This window comes from Argiope bruennichi, chromosome 3 (assembly GCF_947563725.1).
Source record: "Argiope bruennichi chromosome 3, qqArgBrue1.1, whole genome shotgun sequence".
Lineage (NCBI taxonomy): Eukaryota > Metazoa > Arthropoda > Arachnida > Araneae > Araneidae > Argiope > Argiope bruennichi.
The window spans coordinates 74,494,225-74,513,323 of NC_079153.1; the positions used below are offsets into that span (position 1 = coordinate 74,494,225).

General features: G+C 29.5%; 1 protein-coding gene across 1 annotated transcript in view; it reads left to right on the forward strand.

Moving 5' to 3' along the window:
* Positions 1–512: 512 nt before the first annotated feature.
* The window catches only part of LOC129963483 (microtubule-associated protein Jupiter-like), a 50,993-nt gene continuing 32,406 nt past the window's right edge, over positions 513–19,099 (forward strand). The window contains exon 1 of the mRNA XM_056077893.1: positions 513–715. Coding sequence (XP_055933868.1) covers positions 657–715 — 59 coding nt within the window. The 5' untranslated portion in view covers positions 513–656. The remainder of the gene's footprint in view (positions 716–19,099) is intronic.

Below are 19,099 nucleotides of genomic sequence, written 5' to 3' on the forward strand. Positions count from 1 at the left end.
ATGGAACAGAATTCAATAACGAGTGAACAGAGAATTTGAAGATAAATTTTTATTTTAAATTTTTGTGTCCATTATTTATGATATAATTGATTCCTTTTTGGAAGTTTATAAAAAAATAACACAATGCCAGACAAATATTTAATTAAAGATAGGATTACGAAAAAAGCTATAATAGAAAAGTCAACTAAACTACCGTTTCATCATTTCAAAAGTTTAACAACAAAGTATCAAATTAAAATTCATTCACTTTTAATATTTTTTCTCAAATACTTTAAATGATATTCATAAGCAAAATATCTGACCCAGTTGTTAACGAGTGAATCTAAATTCGTAAGAACATGCATGCAACTTTGTGTTTGGCGACGAGTTTGGCGATTGATCTGGCAACCCTGAGATCGCTGTCTGGGACAGCTTCGGAGGGTAAAGCAACTGCATAGAGATATTAGCCAATCACGTTACGGCCCGGAAGTGACGTCAACTGGATGAATGACTGGCCTTTTAAGGGTGAGTCTCATTGTAGCCGGCTCCAGGTGGTGAAGTGCTGTAGCAGTCTTCAAACGTTGGTTAGGTGCGTCCCATAACAAAGCCGTCATCTCGAAGAAAACAGCTGTGTGGATTGTACGAAGCGTATTATACATTTTTTATAAACGAAGAATATGGCACCTGTATATGATTTCAGACATGTTGAGCTGGATAAGATAGGAAGGGGGAAAAGGTAGGTTATAACTGTTTGCATTTTTTTAAATAAAATTTTCATTGTAATTAATTTTACGAAAAGAAATGATTGAATTTAAGATAAAATTTGTACTGCTTTTCTTGGAATGCATATAAATATCCTGTACATTTTCAATTAAATTTTTTATGATTAACAGGGATTATTTTAGATTTAAAAATAATCTTACCTTTATTCATCTGAATTTTCACATTATTGTGATATTGATACTGGAACTATTACCTCTTTATGAAATTTTCTTATCTTTGAATCTCTCATTTTTATTTATAAATGTACATATAAAATAAGCATTTTTTTCGAATATTTTGTTATTAATGTCACCATAATTTTTTTGTTGTGACTGTTTCTTTTAATTTGATTTAGAGTTTTAAATTACATGAAATTTATTATTTTATATCGAATTTTCTTTTTTTAAGGTTAGGTTTTTTTCTTTCTAAAATTATTTTGAAGTTTTGCATTATCCAATAAATATCTTTGAATTTATAAATGTTGCATTATATGCTGGATTACATTAGAAACAAAATTGAACATAAAAAATAAATTCAATCGTTCTTTTTAATTGAATAGTTCTTATAATGGGGATTATTATATCGATTCCCGATATGATTAACTTTTTTCTAAGATTCCATAATTATAAAATTATACTTATTATTTGGCTTTATTTTTGAATTTTCTTTATAAAAGTATTTTGTAGACGACCATTCTGCTGTCAATTTGCAGAGAATTGTCGTTAAAAATGTTACGAATTTACGGATTACGTATAGTATTTAGTATTAAATTGCATTTACTACTCTTAAGTAAATGTAAAGGTAAAAAAGTATAAGTTTAATACATCAGTGATTTTTTTTTCTCCTTGGCAAATTGATGTAAATAAAGTGAAATCAATGTTTAATTTATCAAGAGATAATTAACTTGTAACAATAAAAATATTTTTTTCTACGATTCAATAAATACTTCATTTGCTGAAGTTTTTTTCATCGTGCATTTTCAAAGGTTTTCAAAAAATATTTTAACTTGTGCATTATTCTCAATGCTGGATTCTTTTACTTATTGCCTATCTCATGAAACCAAACATGTTTTAGTAATGAAGTATTTTTTCCCCCAACTGTTTTTTTAAGGCAAATTCTAATAAATCTTAACAAATGATTTCTATTATTTTTCTGCGTATTCACGTTATCTATTCACCCTTATTTTCTGTTTACATTTCTACCTAATATAAATATCGTTGAAATTATTTTTCTATGCTGACTGTTCTGTCGTCTTTTGTTCATAAGCTAGTACAATCTGTCAGTGGATTGTATGCAGTGCTGTTATAATGAATAAAGTTGATTTGAAATCATTTTTGTATTTAACAGTTTAGAAAAAAGAATTGTCAGCGAAATCTAGAATAATTTCACGAAGTAGAATATTCTAGAAAAGAATTAAACGGATTTTTATAGTTAGAAGAATAACGTTACTTTTCTAATATATTTATTCCATTTCAATAAAATTCTTTTAAATTAAAAACAAAAGAGTGAATAAAAAATGTCACACAAAATTCGAAGATGATTTTATTTATTTATTTATTTAATACTAGTAGAACCGTCATGCCGTCGCTCGTGATTTAATGAATGTCGACTATTTCGAAACCACAATAACATAAAATAAGCCTATGAAAACAAAGTAAAAAAAAATTGATTTTTTACATTTATTTTCAGCGAAACAATAATATCGTCTGGTGAAATACAAACGATAAAAATTGAAAATAGAGGCGCTTTTAAAAGAATCAAGAGAGGAAATAAAATTAGAAAGTTTTGAAAACGATGCTGCTATGATATAAAGATATTTCTTAATTTACTGATTTCCCTTCTTGTCAAATCAGTGAAATAGTAAAACTTCTCCCCGTGGATCCACGTTTTCTTTCTTAGGTCAACGAAGAAAAAAAAAAAAAATATTTGAATTCACATGGAAAGCAGCGCATTAAAATTGAATATGGAAAAAAAGCCTTTTGATCGCTTTAGTTTTAAATTAGAAATAAATGTTCTAATATTGACTTCTAAAAATTTGGAAAAGATAACGAAATTAGAATAGCGCATGCAGGAATTTTAATTTTTACATTTTTTTTCGGAAAAAGTATTTATTTTTCTAAAAATTCTCAAAATTCAGCAAATTATGCCGGTGGTGCGAAACAAACTTCTTTTTTTCTCTTCGAGAATGGACCGTTCCCTCCCCCCAACTATCATTAGAAACAATACAATAGTGAAATATCGGAGGAAAATCATCCAACACAATACAAAATATTAAATTTAAAAAGATATATTAAATTCTAAAATTTAAGGGTTTAGTGCATTGATTCAGCATTACTATTTCCTGTGTGCCAAAATTCATAACTGTAAGAGCAATAGATTAATCTGGACATCTCAGACGCACTAAAAAAAACATCTTTTTATAAATATAGCAAAATGTTTTTTTTTTATTTAATAGTGCTATCGTTGTTTTCTTCCATCATTTTAAAAAGAAATTTGCAAGAATTACGCCTTAAAAATAACAATTAAGTTGCTCACGGGTATATCAGCTGAATCGCACGAGTGCATCATCTTATATTTCATCAGCATTCCTATGTAGTAGATAAAGAAGAGAAATAAATTTTTGCTTCGTCGCAGAATAGATGTAGATAAGAGTGTAGTTTGTTGCATTTTCAAGTAGATATGATTCTTGAATGTTGTTACTACTTTATTATTCGTTGTATAAATCATAATTTCTTATATATGTTCAAAATAACCGACAAGAATTGTTTCATTTAAAGGCTATTTAATATTTTAAGCTATGTACATTCAAGATAATGGCAACGAAATATTTCACATCTGTTCCGAATTCTTTAAGAATAATTTCTTTTAAAGAATTTTATAATGTTCTAGATGCTATCTAAATTCTTAATTATGGTTTCGCGTTAAACATTTTTAAACTTATAGCCCAAATTTATAAATCTTATGCGATTCGTGTAAAGACTTAGTAAAAGTATGTCGTCTATTGTTCTCGTTTAAGATAAATTTCTAAACGAAAAAATGTAGCGTTTTTAATTTAGAGGATGTATTTTGAAATGCATTAATTTTAATTTTCTTTTTTTTTACGAATAATAAAAATAATTTCTTGCATATGTTGAAACTGCGTTTGTAAACAAGTTCTACTATTCGGGTTTTGTGATTTTTTTTTTTTTGCCATATTTACGTGGAAAGGTTTTAGTGTAAAATAAAAACGAGCATTATAGCTTGCATATTTTATTCCGATTTTATATTCTTTAATACCATTTCTCTGTGCATATTGTCTGTTAGAAATTTTATTATTATTTCTTATCCAGTTCAGAATAAAATCGTGCTAATTATTTGCAAATTGATTTTTGGTGAATTAATGATAATCTTAGCTGTTTCGTTCAACTCTTTTTTTGTTCCTGTTTAGCTACGGTTTTGCGTTTTGACCAAAACATATTGGTTGAGGGTCTTTAAACTTCTGTGTTCCTTCAATTTCTGTCAGTTCCGCCAAAGTTCATGCCCTCAAAATGCTCGCCTGGAAATCATTGTTTCTGAGAAAAATCGCAACCGTGTCCGTCTTCTTGTCAGAAACAGCAAAGATTTATGGGCGCGCGTTCTTGCATTTCTTGAACGTGTGTTCAGCAAGGTGGAAAAATTGCAGAATTTGATGAGGCTTGCCCGATGATACTGTCTGCACGCTGCCGGAAGCATCTTTAGCTGTGTCCCTTTGCTTTAACAAGTATAAGCTTTGTTCTTTGAGTGCAAGCACACTTGTCATTACAGATATTAAATCCGTGTTTGATTCGGAGTAAATCTGAATATTCCGGCATTTTTATTCGCTGTCAAACCATGGGCCACTGAGCTTAATCTTGCTTTGTTTCCAGGCTTCACGTGTGATTTTCTGTTGTTAATCATAAGCAAAAGTGTTAAAGTGGAAATAATTTTATTAGTGTCCTTAGCATTTTTGCAGTCATTTTTTTTATGATGGCTATTGTTTGTCTTTTATCTTAATGGTAAATTCTATAGAGTGAAACTTAATTGTTATTTCTGATGATTATTGAAGAATGTTACATTAGGAGAAAATTATGAATGAAATAATATAGTATTTAATAGACGATTTATTTACAAAATTCAGAATGGATTAATAGTTGAAAACGAATTTCACCACGCGTTTCAAAACATTTGATTGCATACTAGTTTTTCTCTCTCCTTTTTATATATATGAATTTATCTTCATCATTATAATTAGCTTAAATAAATATTTATATTTTTTTAGAAACTAAAGTTTTTAATTGATATGGTTCAGGTTTATATTAAATACAGAATTAATTTCATGGCTGAGTATAAATAATGTCGTTTTATTGTAGCAAAATTTATAGACATTTGATTCCACACATGTTTTTTAGTCATTGTTGGTAATATGTGGCTCATAATTTTATTTCCAGTTTCGACGACAAACAATAACAAATACTTGTTTTATGTTCAGAAGTTTTCTATTCTAGTATCCATCATGCATACACTTGCCAGTGACGTCTAAATTGCGTGAATATGTCAAGTATAAAATTAAAAGTTTTTCTCTCCCCCCCCTCAAAAAAAAAGAAGGAAAAAAAGCTCTTCTTTATTTCACTTGCTTTCCATACCAGGATATTTAGTTCATACATTTATTCTTTGGCAAACATTCACCTGTAGATTATTTTTCTTCATATCAGCCGATTTTTGAGACGTTTTTTCCCAACCCTTTGGGACACTGATATCTTATCAGACAAAATCCGCGGTTTGAATATATTCCACTATCATCTGTTACATCAGAAAAGGAACATGCAAACCCCCTATGCTGGTGGGTGCAAATATGACAGCCATTACTTTACGATATAAATGATTATGTACTGCCTGGCACCTGGTTCTTGGAAAATAATTTTTTTTTCTCCCTGCTACTTCTGTTGCCTTTTACCCTCTATCATGGTTAGGGGTGTGCTTTTTTTTTTTTTTTTTTTTTTGGAGAGGTATGTAGTTTTTTTTTCTGTGGGATGCGGCTGGGACTTTTTTTTCCAGTTTGGTGAGTAATGTTATTGTGTTGCTCACCATTGCTGCCTGTAATGGATCTGCTGGTGGGATAGCTTTATGTGCATCTTAAATGCACTGGGTCTCTTGCGGGTACCTTAACTCACAAAGTTGTTCTGCTCTTCTGCATATAGATAAAAGAAATACGCTTTTATGCTTTTATACAGTAGGGAAGCATAATCAAAATCGATGCGTTTCATAAAAATGGATGATTTCTATTTATTACATTACAAAATAAGATTACCGTAAATAATTCAAAATACACTAATAACAGCTGTAATTATTAAGTGTGTTATCTAATAACAATTATAGTCAATCTTCAAGAAATCATCAGCATTTTTTTGTTAGATTTTCTCACGCACTTTTACAAGACAATATATATAATGCGATGAAAATTTTTTGTATTAACAAGTAATGAAATAAACGTTATCTGTTTGCACCCATAATTGTTTTCTGAAAATATTCAAATATGCTTGTCATTGTTGCACATAATTTCAAACAAACGTTTTTTCCAATTTTCTTAGGACAAAATTCAATCCAAATATCTAGATCGAACTTTTGACGCTATATTTCTCTCTCCGAATTTAGTTCGTATTATAGAAACAAAAATTGCCATCTAGATATCGGCTAATACTTTTCGAAAAAAATATTTCTTCATCGGGCATTTTTATTTTCCTTATTATTTTCTGCCATTGGTAATATTTTTTTAAAAATTGTTTCTAAACATTAAGAAATCAAATACTATATACAAGCTGAGAATACTAACAAACAAAAATAACTATTTCCTGACTATCCCATTACTATTTAAAATATTGTTTTACCTTATACCTAAAACAAGTCTTTTTATTCGTGTTATTATTTATAAAGCATAGTATTTTTAGAAATGTTGGCAAATTCATAAATGAAAGTTTTCACGCAACATAAATCCATAAAACAATTGCCTGAATTACATATTTTACTCTAACATTTCATCCAGAACCGGACACTGCAACACGGGCCTTCTTTGTTTCCAATTCTACTTATCACGATGAACATCTTTTCTCTTACTTCCGCCTCTAAGGCATTAATCCGCAAAAAAAGTTAATCCCATAATGCTCCCTGCTGCTCCATTAACAGAAAAACATCAGCATCATCATTTCTGATGGCATCATTTTTTGTTTTTCGCCAACCATCCGCGTACCATCTTTTATTATAAACACAAAACTCTCATTTATTATTTTCTCCCTTTACCCTTACTCCTGCCGAAAAAATTATACCTTGGACTGCAACAGAAAGTCATTTAGATAAAGTTCTCGAAAGAACATCTTCAGTGAGCGCAGTTACAGTTATTACGACGAATCATTTTTGTTTTGCATTTATTAGAGCATTTCTAATGGCGCTTTCATAAATTTCGGCGTTTTGGCAGATGTAATCCGAGGCCATTGTTGTCTTTCAACTCTTCTGGCAAGCCCCGTTCCGTCTTCCGCTAAACAGGTGCCATTGTTAACTCTGGTTATTCTTTTTATTCACCACGTTGTCGTGTTAGCTTCCGATTATCTTCCGAGTGCATAAAATATCGTGTTAGCGAACCTTGGGCTAGGTCGTGTTGCTACTACGTGATCTTGCGCAATGTCATTCGCATCGGAGGTGGTTGGCATCGCTTGTGGACTGACTGGCAAGAATTTTATAGCCGGTTTCCTTCATTTCGCTTATATTTTTGATTTTCCTTTTCATTTTACCTAGTTTTGTGGAAACAAAGTTCAAATATATAGATTGTGATAAATGTTAATTGTATAATAAGTGTTGTAAAATTGGCAACATTTCAACTAGCCAATAACAATTAATGATTACTGAAAAACCGCAGATTCAAAGAGTTGATTGAATTAAAAATTCATATTCTAAAGCTATTAGATATGTAATTCATTAAACTTGAAAAATCGAGTTGGATTAGAATCTTGTATAATATTGAAGTGATTAGATGTTCTGGATTAATCAAATCAATCCTGAATTACGTTCTTTGCCTCAAAATTTTCTAATTTCTAAATAATTTATTTTGAAAAAAAAATTAATTAAGTGTAACCTTTTAAATAAGTTAACTTCTGAAGAATTCTACTTGTCATCTTTTATTGTGTATAGAATTTTATTACTCTAATTTGTTCAAAGTGGATGGCCTGAATGAAAAATTGTAAAAGTAATTGCAAACACGATTTCTTTTGAAAAGGTTTTAATTCTTAATTGTATTTTTGTTTCATACGTTTTATTTAAAATTATATTTATTAATTCGTTAGATTTTGTCCAATTTTCTCACCCTGTCTCCATCTAACTTTGTGCATATATATTCTAAAACATCCCATTTTAAATTCAGAAAGACTTCAATATTATTTGATTTAAGAACAATATCTTCTTCTAGGAAATAACAACAATGAAACATGAAATAAATAAAAATGTGTGACATATCACCCCATCGGCATTTTTTTCACAATTATATCGTTATTATCTCTGAATTTCATGCAGCAAGAATCCAGCCCTTCAGTAGATGCAATTTCTTCCCCAACTGATATTTTCCGTATCGCCAATCTTTTGGAGCAGGAGACATATGGTTAATGGCAAACGCGGAGCGGCGAGATAAAGCATCGTTTATTGTGCGTGTGTCAAAGATCAACTTCCATTATCGAGACGATAATCTCCAAGTGGTTGTGTCTCTGTCGCATGGCTCAGTTTCTAGGCACACCTCCCACGAACCGACACTGATCTTTGCACGTGGAGCAATCTTGACAATAATGCTTCTGTTTATGTGGCGCCACCACAATATCAGAAGTTGATTTAATATCTTGAATTGAATTTGATTTAATAATTGAACTAAATAAATATCTTGAAATTTCAATTTTAAAATCTAAGTAGTGAATTATTCAAAAAAATTCGATTTCGTTATCTTTAAAAAATTATAGAAACGAGAGCATTACTGTTTTCCCATTAATTACCAAATAGTATTCAAAAAATAAAACTTTTATAAAATTAAGTATTATTGTGGGGTTATTAAGAGGTTTTCAGTAAAATGTCTGAATTAGTATAACAGTTATTTATTTACAGGTTACGTTTCACACAAACAATTTACATACAATAATATGGAATAATTTTAAGATATATATAAGAGCATGGATCAAAGCATTTAGCACACGCCATCATTAGATCTGAACTGAATTATAGCGCCACAAGGCATTAGAGGGCGCTGTCTATTACGTCATCATAGTCGGCTATGGTTTGGGTTACAAGAGCGACTATAACATTTATGTCGCGAACGACAAAGGAATATAAACTTATCAATAAACATACACCTAGATAACATTGCCATTTCGTGTGCAGAATTTACTTTTCCGTTGTGGACGTACGAATTTTTGATGCAATCTCTTTCAGAAATGCGGATTTATAATATAATAATAAAAATTATAGTAATATATAGTCTAGATTTGGCAAACAAAAAAATAAAATTCTATTTTGACTTTAACATTTTTTTGAAATATTTCCTCTTAATAAAAGGGATGTTCTATAAACTCATGAATTCTGAATAGCATTTGAAATCTTTGCAAAAGATAGGGAAATATTAAATAAACTCTTTGATATCAGTCAAGAGCGTTAAAAAAATCCTAGCTCTTTCATTCCAAGATTTGCAGCAATGACAGGGGCATCTTGAGGTGTTGTTGACAAGCTTTATCAACATCAGCGATGAGCTGATTAATTTGACATTGTGAACCCGATAACACTGCCTTCTGTATTCAGATGCCAACACGACCAACCTCGTGGCAATCAAACAATAAAAAGATAATAAAGGAAAAAAAATAATAACACATGAATATCTTCTGCTTCGAATGATAGAATAAAAAGTCAGTCAGTTAATCTTGGAAGGTTATCTACAACTGGCATGCGAGATCGTGTTGAAGGAACCTTCTGTTTGGCCGTGCTTTTGAAAATGATACCATCTCCTTTAAGTGGCTGTGTATTGCTCAGAAATTATTTATATTTTGCTGATCGAACTTCTTTGTAAAGCGCTCAAACCTGACTGCATAACGAACGAATTTCAAACGGTTGCCGAACTAGAGGTCGTTTCGGAACATTGCACCCAAAATTACTTTACTCATTTTCACGATGAGTCACACTGATGTTTATTCATCGGTAAATCGCATTATTGTACAGTCACCTTTCCTGTCTCAAGGTTAGAATAGTTAGAGAGCCTTCCAAGAAATCCGGATTAAAAATCTAATTTATAATGTAATTTCAATTGAAATTAAACGACTTTATATCTGCTTAGTTCAGATTTTCTTTTTAGTGCTTCCAGTAATTTTGTTAAGAAGACCGAAAATATTTTACGCTTATTTTTTATTGTAAAATATTCAATTTCAGAATTTTGAAAAGCAAATGATTTAACACCCAAATTCATGTGTAAAGTATGATATAATTCTTCACAAGCTTTCTGAAATATCCGCTACAGCTTTGTAATATATTATTATTATTGATTAAGAAGATAGTTGGAATATCTTCTTTTGCTGGAACGTACTGAACTTCCGGAAAATATTGTTCCAAAAACTGATATAACAATTTAGCACACTATAATTTAACTAAATGATTTATATGATTTAATTCATTATTTATATTTTGAGTTCTTTTGCCATAAATTGATGCACAATTATATAATTTAGAATCAGAATGGGCTAACACGATTTTTTGGTTTGTATATACACTACACTGACTGACAGTGTAAGCTACCGGTTTATCGGCTCACTATCCATTAAAACCACGATTTTTGCTATGAAATATTACCTTTTAGTCAGACAAGAACATGTGTAAACAGAAAGCTTATTTTGAAATAATTCTTTCCCATTTTGAACCGTTTTATAAGAAAGGCACATCCGTAACTGAGTAGTAACCATTCTGCATTTTGGGTAATCAATTCCCATTGCTTTATCCTCGAATTTTTAACAGATCAATATGAATACCTTAACTGAAAAACATTTTCACCACATAACATTGATTTAAATCAATTAAAGAAATTAGATGACCTCAAATGATATTGAAGAACTTTTAAGGACTCCTTTAAGTGAAAACAGGGTAGCTAAAAATTTATCCTTTTAACCTTCTGAATCTAGATTAATTTTACAAAAAAAGGTACATTTTTAGTACAAAAATGTGACTTAATAGGTGTCTTATTTTATAAAACAGATTCATCACTGTCTAGAATTTAAACATACCTCTTCCTAACATCTTAAAATATACAGATACTTATCATCCACGTCGGAAATTAAAACATGTAACTTACTGCTTAGTATCATGTTTCTCGAGAGAGTGTTTAAGGCTGAAGGAAGGAATGCTGCAGTTATTTTATTTTCCCTTGCCTCTACTATTTTAAGGATTATTTCGGGTTTTTACGATTCCTCTCACGTTCTGTCTTCGGAGTTCATACCATGTCGAAAGGCAGCCCTGCTGGGGTTCCATCTCCTTTTTTAGAAAAATCGAAGCAAGAAAAGGGCGTATCACTTCTTTCACCAGATTTCGTGACTTTGACATTGCGAGGAATGTAGTTTTTAGAAAACTAACTGCTCAAGTGAAAAGGAGGTATTTGAAGATGTTTTTTTTTTTTTAATAGATCGTGTGTTTATTCCGATGGGCTTTTATTTTCTGCACGTAATCACTCCTCTTTCATTATGAAGCACTTCTTGAAGATGTTTCCCTCTTGATAGATTGACTTTTTTATTTTTAGTTACGCTTGTAATTTAGTAAGATATCGGTTTTCAGCCTTTATCTATTTATTATGTTAATTGCTGAAATTTGATATAAAAGTCATCTGATGCAAAGGCCTTGAAATATCGATTTCATGCTAATCATTAATATTAAATTAATTCAGTCAACTTTCCTTATATACATATTTCAATAAGAGTGTTATTCTCTCTTTAAACTCCATTTGCCACACTTATAAACCTGCTGTGTGAAGCTCCTCTGACAAATCTTTTTAATTTTCTTATTGTATATTGAATTTCATATTCAGTTTGAATTATTTTTAATGTATTTTAATACTTTATGAATATTAAAGAGGTATTTTAATATCACAGCTTGACTAATACCAAGCAAATAACATTATATAACAGCTCTAAAATTTCAAAAATAGTTTAATGTGTAATCATTTGCTTGATGTAACATTGTTCCTTGCGTCGTAAGACCTTGAATACTTCTTTACTTAATGCTTCAATCATTTCATTGCACTTGTACAGAATACCGTTTACAACGGTTTAGTGGGAAAAAAAAAAACTCTTTTTAAACATTCATTTACTCCTTTCATTTTGGAAATTTTTTTAGTCTATAATTTGTTGTTTATTGTTTTATAAGCAACAAATATTTATGATAGGTATCGAGTAGTACAGAGTTTTCGAGCTATTACGAACTTTAATGCTTAAACTACTGTCAACACTCATATTGAAATGGATGAAAATATTTGAATATATGAATTTCTGCTATAAGTTATATGACTAGATTATGATTTTTTTTCTTATACAGCGAATTATTTTAAAATATAATATCTGAATTTCAATAAGTTAAATTTAATCTCAGAACTTTCTTATGATTAAATCTGCTAAATATATGTTAGCATTCACTTAAAAGTTTTAAGTTTATTTACTCTGCGCATTTATATACGCATATATATATATATATATATATATATATATATATATATATATATATATATATATATATATATATATATATATATATATATATATATATATATATATATATATATATATATATATATATATATATATATATATATATATATATATATATATATATACATATTAAAAAATAACTTTCTCTCTTTTTTCCTCATTAAAGTAATATAATTTTGGTGTTAATATTTTATCTTTTTTTATTAATAAATATATAAAAAGAATGTTAATATCAAGAGTGAAAGCAAAATTTTTAATCAAATATAATACAATGAGATTGCTTTCTTAATTATGAGAACTAAATTGTAGAAGCTGTTGTTATACAAATTATTAATTTATTTCTCCTGTAGTCCTTTTCTTTTCATTATAGGAATATTTGTTTGTTTTAAAAAGCATATTTGTAATGTTAATAAATTCAAAATAAAAGGAACATTTTATTTAATTATTTTTTTCTTATGTAATAATTAAGTAATGCGAATTTTTTACTCTTTATCGGACGTTTAAATAATAGAACGTAGTTAATTAATGATGACACTCTCAGTGTTCGGACAGGAACTTGATTATTTTTCCAGAATCTTTCGAAAGAACTAAAAAAGAAAAAATTGTTTACGTTGTCGTTATTTTGTTGCGTTTCCGGCGAGCTTCCGCATACGTGCTAACAAAATGTCATTTAAGATAACAAAGGCCCGAATGTCAACTCATCATTAAGACGCCAGTTGAGTCCTCTCTCCACTTGACCCGATGCGCGGCTCAAATCAGCATCAGAACACCGATCACGGCCACGCCACACGAACAATCACGATTCTTCTACAAATTCCTTGCGGAATTCTTCGCTTCAAGAATAAGGTCTGCTGCGATAATCAAAAAAGAAAAAAATTCTGATTCCGATTATGATTTGGCTTTTCTGCATGTGCTGCGGACACGCGGAGCAGGTCAAGTTTGTACAAATACTAGAAGGTTTATTTTATCAGCTCAAAAACTTCCTCGCTTTGCTAAAGAGGTTTAGATGATATTTTTTTTTATCTATCTTTTTAGAGAAATCTTCTATGGTTTTGCATTAAAGCGATAAGGCTTACCAGGGGTCAAAAACCTGAGTTTTAAATTTGAGGCACAACTTTCCAATGGTCGTGGAACGGAAGATTAGTTTTTATGTTGATGTTTTTATCCGTCACTTTTTTGGATGATAGAAGCTGTAATAAAATTTTGATCCTTAAATTGTATTAAATCCCTCATATTCTGTTTAAATTGCTTTATTTATCAGATGGAAAAAGTAACCTTCCAGCCGAATGAATGGATTCTTCGAACCACTAATCTTTTTTCTTTGACAGTGGAAATTTCTTGGATTGAGACTTTAGATAAACATATTAAAATATTAAAGTAAAAGCATAATAAAAAATATCTTACCTCGTGTTAGAATTTTCTTCCGATTGGAATTGTAACTGAACAATAGCATTATTTAGATTTGAAAAAGATGTTGATCATATCAGATTTCAAATGAGAAAAACAAAATAAAATTGTTTGTAATATAATATTTTTACATGCGCAGGAAGTTTCGAAGAAGTAATATGAAACTCGAAAAAAATATAATGATTAGAAATTTTGTTCTCTTTGTTTATATTATATGATTTTAAATCATTTTTTAAAAAAAATCGATGCTGCCTTGTCAAATAAAATTTGATATTGTAAATTTGATTCAGTTTTATTTTTAATTAATATTTTTAGTTTCTTAAAATATTCAGATAAAAATCCATGTACATTTTTATTTGAATTTCTTAACTAATAATCAATAGTTTGCATTATTTTAAGCTATTATTATATTAATAAATAAATATACATTTAATGTATTTCATTGATTGTATTTTTGATAGATTTTCCTTCATGTTTGTTAGTTTTTGTCAATTATCTAAAATTTAATTTTTTTTTTTTTGTAGTTTTTAGTCATTTGTACCATTAATGTTTAGTAACGCACACAAACTAGACATTTTATCAAAAAAGGAAAACTACAACTCAGTTTTTTCGTGCTTGAATTTATATCTAGTAATCTAACAATTGTTTGAATAAACAGACTAGCAAATATACTTTAGAATATTCAGTTATATTCATTTTTTTTTTCTTCCGATAGCGTATCCTCGTTTACTTGAAAACGGGCTGATATAAATATTTTTTGGTTTTCCAATTCATTTAGTTTCTTTATATTTAGTTTTTATAAAGCCTTTCGATCCCATTCCAACAGAAATGAGACCAATCCATTAGCTTTCAGCTTTCTTTCTTTCTTATTTTTTACCGGGTATAGAAGGGGAAAATATATACGTCCTAATACAATTTTATTGCATCTTTCAAAGTGCTGCAGTAAAATTTGCTTTCAGAGTTACTAAATAATAATTTTTAAAAAAAGCTTTCGTTCTGGCTGTTCTGTTCAGTTTCAACCTTCCTCACATTTTATCTGCATTTTATAAAAAAGTTTCGTTTTGCTCTTTTCCTGAAAGATAATTTATTCACCGAATCTGCATGGCTTTTTGTATACTGCGTTTTTTTTTCTCTCAAATCTTTTACTTTTTTTCAAATAATGTAAACTGTTTTACTTCTTACCGGCGCTAACATAATGAGTTTAATACACCTTTAGACTATAAAGATAATAATAAAATTGTGAGATCAACGAGCCATCATAAACTGAGATTAGACAGTTACTCAAGCCTCAGTTTTGAAGCACTTCCATTCTGTTGCAAGTACAGAAAACATGAAGAGAAACCTGAATCATAAAATTTAATTAAATAGCGTTTTACAAACTTTGCTTAGGAAGTTGCACCATAGCTCAGAAACGACAGCTTGCATTGTAACTGGTCAATGACCTAATCTTAAGTTACAAAATAATGAATTAGAAACATTTATTTATTTGTCACATTTCTATTAATTACATAATCGAGAAGAAATTGTTCTTTTTTTATTTTATTATTTGGCAGTGAATGCTAATTATACATCAAATGTTGAAATGCATTAATTTATTCCATAGATAATGAATCGCTAAGACGGGAATTGCGCAATTTGAGGTCAAAAACTTGCTGGAAATGATTCACTTTTTTTCAAAATCAATGTCTTGTATATTTTGTTAGTATCTACCATTATAATGGTTCATTCCTTTTCTTCACTATTTTTGATATATGCGTATTATCCGTGAATTTTCTAAATTGTTTTTGTTGAAAATAGGAACAAATTATTACTTGAATTTTAGTTTGGTTTCACTCCCTTTTTTGTTTATCTTCTTTCTACATTTGGTTTCCTGTTTTGCCACTTCATTTTGACATTCATTTTTTCAAACTAAATTGAGTAATTTTAAAGAATATGTGAGAATACATGTTTGTCACACGAAGAATGTGGTTAACCTAAATTATAGGCATTCATCTAAGGAAGATTCATGAGTGTAAACATATTTACCCCGACGAAGTAAATATTTGTCGGTATATACCCGCTCTGTACTCGTGACCTTGAAGGTGACAACAAGCATTTCTTACATTGTGTGTCACTAGGATATCGGGACATCCTCTACCCACGTACAAAAGATAGCGCATAAATTCGGTGGGCAGCCCTGTTTTTCTCGATTGCGATCTATGTCTTCGGGACGTGGGTCTACGTGCAACAGGTGGGCGTTCTTTTTCACACAGTGCATCTCGATCATGGTCATTGGCAGCAAAACGTGGACGAAGGGAAATCAAATATGGTTCTCCCAAGGATACTGCTATCGAACGCCCTCAATTCGGGTTGTATAAATTGTTCAAGTTGGATACAAAGTATCGTTGAAAACACAATCAGTTGATTCCACATTATTGTTATTGCTGTTTTTACCTCTTTATTAGAGAAAGAATATGTCTATAATCCTTTCATTATAAATTATGCGTTACATACATTACTTGCAGATAATTCATAAGACAAATTCTGTTATTTCTAAATCAAGTTGACTGCTTCAGGACTTCAGATGATAGCAACAAATCTTCGTTAGTTAGAGCTTTATGTCTGATTCTTAAAAGGGTATATTTTTTTAAAAAGTATGACGCGTGCTTATTTACAAACGCTTTTATACGCATCGAACCATTGTGCCGATTTTATTTTGAAATATATTGCGTGTTTTGAAGATAAAGAAAATCTTCTCAGAGTAAAACAATCAGATGTTAAATAATACGCAGTTACTAAAATCAATGAAATGCCATTCAATGTGTAATATTCAATAAAAAGCTCCTCGTTTTATATAAAACATATTACAATTAATCATATAAATGGATTAAATATCTATATTTGTTTGCCATATATAATTTTTTTAGTTATATTAGTGTATACGTAAAGTATGAAGTAAGCATTTATTTAATTACATTTACGTAAGTGGATATATAAGAATTTTTTTGCTGTCGAATAAGAGAAAGTAGTTCAAAATAATAAAAATATTAATAATAAACTCTGCTGTAGAAATATAATATATATATATATATATATATATATATATATATATATATATATATATATATATATATATATATATATATATATATATATATATATATATATATATATATATATATATATATATATAATATGATATATGAATATATATATATATATATATATATATATATATATATATATATATAATATGATATATGAATATATATATATATATGAAAAGCAGAAAATCCCATTTTTCTGTTACTCAAAAAATACGTTATATATATAATTGAATTCTCACCTTTGAAATCATTTATTTGCAGTCGCGAATTACAATTTAATAGAATTCCAATCTACTAAATTTCAACATTCAAAATCTTTGATTCTGCACAATGTGGCAATGCAATTTGTAAAAAGAGGAAAGATTACTCCTGCTACAAATTGGATTTAATTGCCCTTTTTTCTGTAACATTCAAACACTTTAAGAGTTAATTATTATAACTATGCATCAATTCATGCGTAAAGATTAATATAATAATCTTCATATTTCTAAGACTTTGCATATTATTATTTCTTCTTATAGTAATTTACATAATTTCACTTGCTTCCAGCTCCCCTCCCTTACAAAGAAAGCTGATTGTTCTGGATGAAGAAAAATGTTTCATTAGTTTTAATTGAGATTGTTAGTGTTCTATCTCTGTTATGTATGTCGAGTAACTTATTCATGTTTCAACGAATCCAACGGAAGAACAATGGGCAACTAATTTTCAGACATTAATTAGTGAACTAACTTATCAACACTTTTTGTTTACGCTTATTATTAATTTGCTGATTTGTGGTAAGTTGCTAAAAGTTCAAAATGAATGTCAGTGATTAATAATTTCCTGAAACGTTTCTTTCTCTTTTGCATAATCATTTTTGAGACGAAATAAATTATTTACGAAGATTTCTCCTAATGTCCACTGTAAATAAATGACAGTAGTTTTGCTGTTGCATACCTTATTACTTGAGATATGTGTCATTACTCGAAAAATCTTTCCTGGTTATTCTCATTCTATGCAGCATTTGAAAAGGATATAACTTAGACACATTGTTTACAAAGCTCTCATCCAACCTTTCTGTTGAGGTGATCTTGAAACTCCATTTTAAAAATTAGTGGTTTCAAAATAGATTCTTTTTTTGTTTAATTTTCGGAAACGGTACTTATCTGCTATTCTTTTTTCAAAAAATGGTTTGTATGTATCGGGAATCATCCACATTTATACAAGTCTTCCTGAGTTTTACAAGGCGCATCAAGTTCTTAGTAAACCAAATCATTGAACACCAACAAGTTTTTTCAGTCTTGCATTTCGGTACATCTCATTGTTGTAAAGCACAATATATAACGGATCTGATGTTTCTCGAAATCCGCATAACACTGGAACAATCACATTCCTCAATTTTGATGTACAATTCCTAAATCGTATCGACCCAACATCTTCATGCCAAGAAAAACCCATTATATTTTTCTTTTGTTGAAGAAACCATTCCTCCCCAACATCTAACTATGATTCCGACCATCCAAAAGCTATTTTCTCTTTTGTAAAGAAGTGACCCGACATGCCCGCGGCCATTTATTACTTCTATGTATCATTGTTTAAGGGTGCCGTTATTAAATTACATTCATTTTTTTGTGTTTGTCTAACCTCAGTGGCAGCAGAATGATAATCAAAGGTCGTTGGCCAACTCGAACACAATTAGTGGCAACAACTGATTGAAAAACTAATGCTTCTGCGTGGGCGATTGTTAACAGGAAATTGGAATGGACGCTGCACAATGAAACACTGTTTACGCATCTGACCACTGACCTACTCTAGTTTACCTCCTCAATTTTTTTTAATAATTTCGCTTTTATTGTGACCACGAATTTCGAGGCCTCTCTTTTGCCATTGAAAATAAACGAGATTTTTTTTGAAAAATTCATTTTAAACTTGTATGATCTGATTTCTTCATCTAAACTTAAAATACTGTACACTTCATTTATAAACAAAATATATACCTCCCCCCCCTTCTCCAGGACTCACCTCTTATATTTATAACAAATCCAAGCAATCTTTAAAAATTCTGTATTGTCAGTTTAATTGGAAAATAATGCCTTGATTAATGAAAAATGTTGCAATTTCAAAGAAATTTTG